Source organism: Arachis hypogaea, chromosome 5 (genome assembly GCF_003086295.3).
Source record: "Arachis hypogaea cultivar Tifrunner chromosome 5, arahy.Tifrunner.gnm2.J5K5, whole genome shotgun sequence".
Taxonomy (NCBI): Eukaryota; Viridiplantae; Streptophyta; class Magnoliopsida; order Fabales; family Fabaceae; genus Arachis; species Arachis hypogaea.
In genome coordinates this window covers 18,948,927-18,960,396 of record NC_092040.1, presented here as the reverse complement: position 1 = coordinate 18,960,396, position 11,470 = coordinate 18,948,927, and the positions used below count along the sequence as shown (strand labels likewise).

Sequence of the window (11,470 nt, the reverse complement as noted above, 5' to 3'; positions counted from 1 at the left end):
GAGATCTATTAATCTTCATCCAATGAAGACTATTATATATATATATATATATATATATATATATATATATATATATATATATATATATATATATATATATATATATATCTATCTGAATCACTAATGTCCCATTTTTAGTGATTCTACGATTAAGAACAATTTAAATTAAAGGTATTCAAAAAATATATATCTCATTATTACGATCCCTATCGTAATTATTTGTTTCTAATTTTAATTAAGGACACTATCATAAATTATAAAAATTTATTCTTATAATAATAATAATAATAATAATAATAATAATAATAATAATAATAATAATAATAATAATAATAATAATTCATGATAGTATTTTGTTGGACATACACATTTATCTCCAACAATCTCCCACTTGCACTAGAGCCAATGACAGATTGGATCTAGGGCATACATGTATTTCCAACAAAATCTCCCACTTGCACTAGAGCCAATCAGTCATATATTTCAATCCCAATTTCCACAGGTGCTTATTAAACTCTTTTGATCCAAGCGCTTTAGTGAATGGGTCTACTGCATTATCCTTCCCAACAACCTTTTGAATTTTCACATCTCCACGTTCAACTATCTCTCTTATCAAATGATACCTTCTCTTGATATGCTTAGATTTTTGATGTGATCTTGGCTCTTTTACTTGTGCAATGGCTCCATTATTGTCGCACAGTAATGGAAGTGGTTCTATAATTGAAGGTACCACACCAAGCTCGTTTATGAACTTCTTCATCCACACAGCTTCTTTATCAGCCTCACTTGCTGCTATGTACTCAGCTTCAGTCATTGAATCAGCTACAGTAGCTTGTTTGGAACTTTTCCAACTCACTGCACCACCGTTTAAGGTGAAAACATAACCTAAAGTAGATTTGCTATCATCTTTATCTGAGGCAAAGCTTGTGTCAGTGAACCCTTTTGGTATAAGTTCAGAATCTCCATAGATGAGGAATTGGTCTTTGGTTCTTCTTAAATATTTAAGAATGGATTTAACCACCTTCCAATATTCCTCACCGGGATTTGCCTGATATCGACTGGCTACTCCTAGCGCATATGCGACATCAGGATGTGTACATGTCATGGTATACATGATAGCTCCCACTGCACTAGCATATGGTATTCTACTCATGCGTACTCTCTCTTCAGAAGCTTTAGGACAATCCTTTCTGTTGAGAGTAATTCCAGTGCCTATTGGTAAATAGCCATTTTTGGAATTTTCCATGTTATACCTTTTCAATATGGTATCAATGTACATAGATTGTGAGAGTCTAAGCAACCTTTTAGATCTATTTCTATAGATTTTTATTCTTAGAATATAGGCTGCTTCTCCCAAATCTTTCATGGAGAATTGTTAAGATAGCCAAGTTTTGGTATTTTACAATGCTGGTACATCATTTCCTATTAGTAATATGTCATCAACATAGAGTACTAAGAAAATGACTGTACTCCCACTAAACTTTTTGTATATCAAGGATCCTCTTCACACCGGATAAAATCAAACTTTTTGATTGTCTTATTAAAACAAATGTTCTAACTTCTAGAAGCTTGCTTTAGCCCATAAATGGCGCGATGTAGCTTACAAACTTTACTATGATCAGACGGAAGTGTGAAACCTTCAGGTTGTGTCATGTACACTTCTTCTTTGAGTTCTCCATTAAGAAAAGCTGTTTTCACATCCATTTGCCATATTTCATAATCATAGTATGCTGCTATAGCAAGTAGAATCCGAATAGATTTGAGCATTGCCACAGGAGAAAATATTTCTTCATAATCTATTCCCTCTTTTTGACGGTATCCCTTGGCAACTAGACGGGCTTTATAGGTCTCTACCTTACCATCTGTTCCAATCTTTTTCTTGTAAACCCATTTGCAACCAATAGGTTTTATGTCTTTTGAGGGTTCAACCAAAGTCCAAACATTGTTGATCCTCATAGACTCTATTTTGGATTCCATAGCACTCTGCCATTTTAGACTTTCAGAACTTTGCATTACCTCTTCATAAGTCTTAGGATCATTATCATCATAATTAATCCCATTTTCCACATCATCTTGCACCATTAGGTTTAGCCTTAGTGGTGGACGATGTTCTCTTGTAGACCGTTGAAGAGGTAGTTCTTGTACCAAATTTGGAGGTTGCTGAACCGGTTCCAAAGATAGTTCAAGGATTGGTTCATTAATCTCTCTTTGAACTACTATCGGTTCATTATCCTCAACTCTTGAAGATGATAAATTTGGTTTTAGTTTAAGTACATCCAAAATTGGTTGCTCAACTTGAATTTCATATTCTTGAGCTTGTACTATTTCATTGGTTTCTTGAACTTCATCAAGTTCTATTTCTTCACCTTGTCTTCCTTCAAAAAAATTCCTTTTCTAAAAAGGTTCCACCTCTTGCCACAAACACTTTGTGGTCAGAAAGATGATAGAAATAATAACCCATTGTTTCTTTAGGGTAACCAATGAATCTACATTTATCGGACCTAGCATCAAGTTTATTATTTTGCAATTTCTTAACATATGCTGGACATCCCCAAACTCTAATGTGTTTGAGATTTGATTTTTGTCCTTTCCATATCTCATATGGTGTTGAAGAAACTGCTTTAGTGGGTACTTTATTTATCAAATATGCTGCTATTTCTAAAGCATAGCCCCATAAATTCAATGGAAGATCAGTAAAATCCATCATGGATTGAACCATATCTAATAAAGTTCAATTCTTCCTCTCTGAAACACCATTGTGTTGTGGAGTACCAGGAGGTGTCCATTGAGAAAGAATCCCATTTTTCTTTAAGTACTCAAGAAAATGATCATTTAGATATTCTCCTCCTCTATCAGATCTAAGCACCTTAATGCTTTTACCTGTTTGATTTTCAACTTCACTACGAAAAATTTTGAATATTTCAAATGATTCAGATTTGTGTTTCATAAGATACACAAAGCCATATCTAGACATATCATCAGTGAAAGTGATAAAATAAGAATATCCTCCTTTGGCTTGAATTTTCATTGGTTCACAAACATCTGTATGTATTAGTCCCAATAATTCTATAGCCCTTTCTCCATGTCCCATAAATAGAGTTTTGGTCATTTTTCCTTTGAGACAGGATTCACAAGTTACATATGATTCATAATCATATTTGTTAAGGTAACCTTCTTTATGTAACTTAGAAATCCTTTTTATCCTATATGACCAAGTCTACAATGCCAAAGATATGATTCATTTACTTGATTATTCCTCTCTCTTTTGAGAGTAGAAACATGCATGACAGAATTACCATTTAAATCGAGAAGAATATAAATACCATATTGGAGATAGCCATTTACGTATAAGTCATCACCATAATAAGTAGAACAAATGCCATTTTTAATATTAAAATAAAAATCACGTTTGTCCAACATAGAAACAGAAATAACATTTGCAACAAAATTAGGAACATAATGACAATTCTTCAATACTAATATCTTGCCCGTAGGCATTGCTAAAGAAATAGATCCTATAGCTACAGCAGCAACATTTGCTCTGTTCCCGACTTGAAGGTAAGTTTCTCCCTTCTTCAACCATCTACTTATTCGTAGTCCTTGCAACGAATTGCAAATATTATGAGAACTTTCGGTATCTAATACCCATATAGAAGAATTAATAGTAGCTAAAGAAATCATGAAAACTGTTTTCAAGCATGTCTTACCTTCCTCTTTGGTTTTCAAGGAAGCAAGGTACTCATTGCAGTTTTTTTCCCAATGATCTTTGCCTTTACAATAAAAGCATTCAGCATCATTTTTGTCAGCCTTTTCTTGTTTGCCCTTGGGTTTGGTCACACCACCCTTAACTGCCATGGGTTCTCTTTTAAAATGATTCTTTCCATTTCCTTTTGCTTTCCACTTTCCTTTCTTCTTAGAAGAGCTGCCAACTACCATAGCAACTCCTTTATTTTTCTCAGATGCAATTTGATTCTCATAATCAATTAACATGTTGAGCATTTCATGAAGATCATAGCTTACTTTAATCATATTAAAACTAACAATGAATTGTGAAAAATTTTCTAGAAGAGATTGCAATATCAAATTTTTTGAAAGTTCTTTGCCCAATTTGTATCCCAACTTCTCAAGTTGTTCAATAAGATCAATCATCTTAAGAACATGGGGTCCAACAGAAGAGTCTACATCAAGTGTGGATCTAAACAAAGTTTTGGACAATTGATATCAGGCCGTCTTACTTTGTGCACTATACATCTTCTTAAGATGTTCAACAATAGTTGGTGGATCATATCCTAATGTTGCCTCTGAAGATCAGAATCCATGGATGCCAGAATGATGCATTTGGTAGTAAGACAATTTTCCAAGTACTTCTCATAAGCCTTGGTTGCCTCATTATCAATACTTCCATCCTCTTTAGGAAATGGGGCCGTAACAGCAGGCTTATCGATTATATCAATTAGCCTTTCATGCATGAGAACAATTCTCAAATTACGATACCAATCATCATAATTGGCTCCAGCCAATTTGTTATTTTCAAGTATGCCACGCAGTGATAGAGCAGACATATTATTCATGAATCTAAAAGGAAAAACAAATATAAGTATGTATTCACACATACAAATAACACTTTCTACAATAATTATTATTATAGAAAATTAAGAAATCTTTATTTCTTAAAAAAAATATTTAAAATCATGAATGAGTATCTTGGTTGTCAAGTCATTACTCATACAATTTTAAATAGATGATTAAATGTATTACATACAATTTTAATCCCAAATAATTACCTGGTTATCAGGTTATTATTTAATTGAATTATATTTTATACCCCTAGGTTGTTTAGGTTCAAGTAAAAATTAATTCATTCCATGTATCAAATACATATATAAATTTTATCCTTGAGCACGAATCTCCTGGTTGTCAGGTAACTCCTCGTAAACAAAGTATAAAATTTATTTATCCTTTTTTACTTTCAGTTTTATTTCATAAATAAATAAAATAATAACAACAGTATGTTCCTTAACATACATATAATTTTATCCCACATAAATTTATAATTTTGACAATGACATCCCATACCATTATTAGGAATCACATTCACTATAATAACAAAACTTAAATTAATCCTATTATTTATGAAAATTTTTGCAACAAAACTTTAAACACAAAAGAACCTGGCTTTGATACCACTGTAAGATTACAAGTGTTCATAACACGCAGAAGAAGTAATAAAGTAATCCTATTTATCTATTTTGTGCTTAAAACTTTATTGAAATAAGATGGGTTAGATGCCAATACCTGAGTACCCTAGTGAATAAAGCTTTCTCCTTCGATAGTACGAAGGTACTATGTGTATCCACATCGAGATTGATCCTTGTTGTCAACTTTTTGACCAATGGATTTAACTGAGAAGTTTCTTGCAACTCCTTGCACCAGCAATTTTTCACTAAGAATCTAGAATATTTGTGTATGTGGAGGTAAAAAGAGAAAACTTGTGTTTTCTTTCTTTTATCATATACACATATATAGTATGAGATTGGTGATTGATTTGTGAATCAAATTACAACTTAATTTGAAACAAAATCAGTTAGGATCTTATCCATATTTAAAACTCATCATAGAATAAATAATTAATTATTTAATATTCTCAATTATAATATTATGATATTCATGGTGCTAGCAAAGAATATAATAATATTCCATTTGAATTAATATAATTATTTATTTGATCTAATAAAAATAATAATTAAATGATTATTTACCAAGGATTAGAACACTCGTTAGTGTGTGACCCCATAGGTTTAATACTAAGCGGGTAGTATATTAGTCATACTAAATTTACTAATCAAGGTTGGCGTCTAGCAACGCTCTTTGACGACTCGATAGTATGAAGTAATAATATTTTTTACTAAGAACCCAAGATGAACAAAAATACAACTCCTTCCATCTTTTTAGCTCTTGGCTAACTTTTAGAGTACGGTTTGATTGTCAAACTCTAACTTGTTACCATTATTATAATGAATTATGAATGATTTAAGAAACTCATGTTTTAATTCATTCAAACCCCTTAGCCAAGGCATTGTTTATTTCATTCATTATAATCGTAGAGCTCAAACTCATTACCATAGTTGATGGATTCCATTTTTACTAATCATTAATTCTACAAGTATTTAAATCATACCCAATGTCCATTCAACTAACACCATAGAGTATTAGGTGTCCGAAATCAAAGTATAACAAATACATTGTTAATTACTATGATAGTCGCAGGTTAATGGAAAATTCTAAAATTATGTTCATCATAAGAATATTCTATTGACAAATATACAGTAATTATAATTATTAGGAATTCTTAGAGTGAGTCAGTTCAATGGTTATATCTCTATATATACTATTTATATATATAATTTAATAAATGATATCTATTAATCTTCATCCAATGAAGACTATTTTATATATATTAATCTATCCGAATCACTAATGTCCCATTTTTAGTGATTCTACGATTAAGAACAATTTAAATTAAAAGTATTCAAAAAATGTATATCTCATTATTACGATCCCTATCGTAATTATTCATTTCTAATTTTAATTAAGGACACTATCATAAATTATAAAAATTTATTCTTATAAATAATAATAATAATTCATGATAGTATTTTGTTGGACATACACACTTATCTCCAACAATAAGTTCTTATACCACCTTTACATTTTCAAATAAAAAATCGTTATAATCAAGCACACAATATCTTATAGCTCTCAAGTCTCTGTTAATCATAGAGCAACTTCAACAGCACAAATTCATTACGTATATATTTTTTTATAAGTCAATATTCAAAATACATAACTATATATTCAAGATGCATAAGCATATACCAACCACAAGTCTCCTTTAAGACTCTCATAAATATATTGAGTACAAAATATAGAGGCTTTACTAACTTTATATAATATTAGAGTCTAAAATCGTAAATATGCACAAAAAGATATATTCTATTATTACAGACGGTGTTGCTCTTAAATTGCACCAGCTTCCTTCATTCGGTCATATAATGAACCGTGGTGATCTTCAAAGGAAACATTAAAAAATTCTCATTTTGCTCTTTCATCCCTATAAAAAAATGATGGCAATTTAAAAATATCTCTTTTACAACATCCATTTTCTTTAACTCATTATAGATATCATATCCAGAGTAAAATCGAGCCCTACTTTGTTCCAGAAATATAATCCTTCTCTCAACAACTTAAGCTTGGATATTGGCAACTTGAATTTGTTCTTCTATTATTATAACTTGTCTCTCAGCTAACATAAGTTATTTTTCAGCTGCTTCACCTTGTCATTTAACTATTAATGCTTGCTTTGCAATATTAAGTGATCTGTCATATTAATTATTTCCATCCCTCAATATATCTGTCAATCCTTGAATACCTTTGCTCATTTGTTCTCTCTCGGCTTCAAGTAAACCACTCATTGGTGTTTTATGCTTAGAACCTCTTTGATTCCCATGTGTTTAACTAGATTGGTTTGAGTTATCTAAATCAGGGCTCAATAAAGCTAGTTAAATGAGTAGTGGCTTGCTAATCATTCCACTCACCATCAAGCTCTTGATAATCATCATCATTCAAATTAATAATTTCCTTCATCTTGTCTACAATTTTATTTCTTTCCTTGACAATTCCAACAATATTTTCAGTTGCTCTATCTTAACGGTATATAAAATATAATTTGTCAAGATGTTTGATCGGAGTTTGCATCCACTTATTTGCATCTAATCTTGTCTATATAAAGAAAAGATGATTATATGTTAATTTAATTATATAGTTTTCTTTCTTTAAGTTGTGACCAGCTTTATACATAAATATACAAAAAAATAGTTTCATGGAAATTTAGTTCAAAAATATTAGCTATCCACAGACATTTTTCATATGAGAAAAGTAGAATTGTGTATAAATTTGATATCTGATAAAAAATTATAATAATTTAGATTTATAAGGCAAAATAATTTTATACTTTTAAGATTAATTTTGCAATGATTAAAGTTTATAGCAATTTTTTATTTTAATGAAAATGAGTTATGCGCAAAGGAATCTATAAACCTTTCTAGCAACTTATGATGACAATAATTACTTTTATTAAATCCGTCCGAACTTCAAATTCAGTGGTAAAGAATTTTGTATTTGGATTATTCTATGAAAATCCACTTAAGTTATGAAAGAGATCATCGCAAAATCCAAAGTGATCCTTCAAGGTCTACAATCTATTCTTAAGATTATCTTTCTAAAGGTAGTTCCTAAATGAAGCCTTTAGAGTTGCAAGAACATTGTCATATGCACTTGTAGTAAAAGTACCGTCAACTCTATTTCGTTTGCTACATTCCTCTATCAAAGCATCAAGAAAAGTTGCATCCATTTCTTCTGTCCATCTTAAATTGTTTGCACTCGATGTGTCACCTTGGAATGCCATATTTTTTGCCATTGTCATGTCTTAACCTAAAAACCAATAACACTAAACTGTAAAAATCAAGTTTACAAAATAACTTCAATGGAATAATAATATGAAAAGTGTTAATAATAAATTCATCAATTAATCAAACATATTACCGTAAGAAGTAATTTGTATATTACAAGTAATTTAATTTAATTTTAGAAAATTATTGTCATCATAAAGAATTGTTTCAACTACACATTTTATATACAATAATATCATGGCTTTCACAATACTCATGAGTTTTACACATTTCAAAATATTGATTTCACACATAATTCACATGACATTCACATGTTACATTTAATTTCAAAATAAAATGTCATTCTTTTTTGTAGAGATAACAGGTTTAAAAAGTCTCATGTTTTCATTTGATAATTCGTCCCATTTGATATGTCATAATATAGTTTTGTACCACCTACTATTATTGCAAATCTTTTTTTCAAAACTCTAAAGGATCATTCTATCACATTTCATAAGGAAGAATGGTGGAGATTAAATAATTCAAATGCATTTTCAAGTTCACGTCTGGCAAACTCCTTTAGATGGCATCTTACGCCTCGATATAGAGTAATTAGAGATGTTTAAGCATGAATCCAGCATTTTAAGGTAAAATTTTTCATAAAACATTCATATAGAAAGAGTATGTTTAGATATCATCACTTTATTCAAACATGTCAGTTTTTTCAAACAAATAAACCTCTTGGAATTTTGAGCTTATCATCCCTTGATAGTGTACTGTTAAGAACTTTTGAGTTAGATGACAGTGCCTTTCCATCCTGCTAAAATATGTGAATCTCATATCAAAGCCACATGTAGTAAATACATTATGAGTTAGCCATTTTTTTCTACCACGAAATCTAGGTTGATCTGCTATTGAACTTTGACTATGACATGTGTTTCATCAAATTTCCAATACAATCCAACATGATATCACTTAGTTGAAAAGAAAATTTTATTGTGTATACTAATTATGACTATCTACTTCAATGTGCAACAATTCACACCTTAAAATATAGGTAAAATATATTACTACGAAGAATCTCTAAGGCAACGGTTGTTTTGAGAGGTTGCTGAAGAAACTCTTTCTAAAGTGAGATTACAATTCTTATTAAGGCCATAATATATAAAAATCTAGCTACTTGCTCCTCAAGTTTGACATGTATAGTATCTTTCACATGACTAGTTGCTCTTAATTTTTCACATAACTCTAGAAAGGCATGAAGGCCTATTTGCAAAACATTACAACACCAATTGATTTTGCACAACTGTTGTAACAAAGTGGCTCGTGTAACATCCTACCATACAGAGCTTTACACCTAGGATGTAAAATAGAGGTGGCAAGGTGCTACGACCTCTAATAATAATAATAATAATAATAATAATAATAATAATAATAATAATAATAATAATTGAAAGGAATTTTAACTAGAAGCCTGTGAAGAAAAGTTTAAAACAAAAGTCGTAACGCTCACGTGGACGATAAATGTAAACCGGGTAGGATATGAGTAAAACGGCAAGGATATATATGCATACTAGAAGATTTTCAAGGATATAGATAACAAAGCTCCTGACTCGCCTCGTGAAGTTTAAACCGGCTAGAGCATATATATACATATATACGAATAAACCTAAAAGTAAGCCAAAACAGAAAACTGACAACTTGTTTCTTCGAGCCAACCTCTAAAAGGGACAAACATAAAATACAAGGTGGAGAATCTACATACATATATAAATATAAGTAAAAATACAACCTTGAGTCCCAAGAGTTCTTCGCTTCGTCAGTGTCTCTAGAATACAGAGCGGTGCTTCTCAACCTGCATCTAAAAAAATAACAATATTGTATGGGATGAGAATCGTGGGTTCTCAGTATGGTTAAGGTGCCCACATATATAATAAATAAGGTCTAGAAAAAGACAAAGGCAATCCTAGAACTCCAATTCTCTTTATTATGAAACTTAAATGATTTAAAGACGAAAGCCATAAACAAGGTGGTCTTCTAAGGTTCTTAATTCTAACTCAACTCTAACTAAAACCCTCAACTATTTCCCTACTTTTACCATCCTCCAAAACACCAGAAGATCCACACAGACAAACAAAGCAAACAAAACAAACACAAGTAGAATATAGATACATCAAATAGAACATATAGCAGTTAAGCATGAAATAACAAGTAGGGAATTCCAAGAAAGCAAACAAACAAATGCATATGATGCATGCCTTTCCTACTGGCCGTGAGCTCACGTGTCGGTTAAATTGCCAGAACCCGACATATTCGGTAGCTAACCCGGATATTGGTCTCTAGGTTGCGCATCTTCAGGAGGATCATAAACGAAGGAGAGTTCCTTTCCACATCGAAAGAGTGTGCGTTTTCACCTTCTCCTGGAGGATATACGCAGGAGAGTGCCTTTCCACATCGAAGGAGTGTGCCTTTCCATTTTTTTCACACCCTCATCACGACAAGAGAGGAAACTTCCGTCCTCAACTTGCCATTCGAAAACATTTTCAAGTTAATGAGCAAGCAGGATCACACCCATATCTTGCCCTCTCGGCCATTCCGGCCACACACATCTCGACCATTCTGGCCACACACAATCATCCCTAATCTCATCATTAACACCTTAGTTCAGTTACTCTAGACCTTCCTTTACTTCCAAGTAACCTTGCCTTCCATAGCCTAATTTTATCACTACACTTAAAACTAAACTTTAGGGGCTAAAAGAATGAAAATAGAGGATTAAAATCATATTTCAATACCAAAACTCCAAGCCTATTTGACAATATCTAATCATACCAATTCACATTTCACTGTTCAATTCATGTCCCAAAACTTACCTAATAAATTCTCATTATCAATACTCTTAACCCTCTTCAACTCAAGCCATACATAAATCATCATTCATACAAACATCATTATCATCGCTTATACGAGCATCACTCACCTTGCTTACTTTTTTCCAGCCTCCAGCGTTTGGCCTCAATTCA

General features: G+C 31.5%; 1 protein-coding gene across 1 annotated transcript; it reads right to left on the bottom strand.

The window, feature by feature from the left end:
• Positions 1–1,554: 1,554 nt before the first annotated feature.
• Positions 1,555–8,482, bottom strand: LOC140184843 (uncharacterized). The gene is made up of 8 exons (XM_072238030.1): positions 8,321–8,482; positions 5,296–5,423; positions 5,172–5,186; positions 4,300–4,575; positions 3,708–4,195; positions 3,419–3,638; positions 2,773–2,966; positions 1,555–2,375 (listed from the first exon to the last, which is right to left on the bottom strand). The coding sequence occupies exons 1-8, from the start codon at positions 8,480–8,482 to the stop codon at positions 1,555–1,557; spliced, it is 2,304 nt and encodes a 767-aa protein (XP_072094131.1).
• Positions 8,483–11,470: the final 2,988 nt, after the last annotated feature.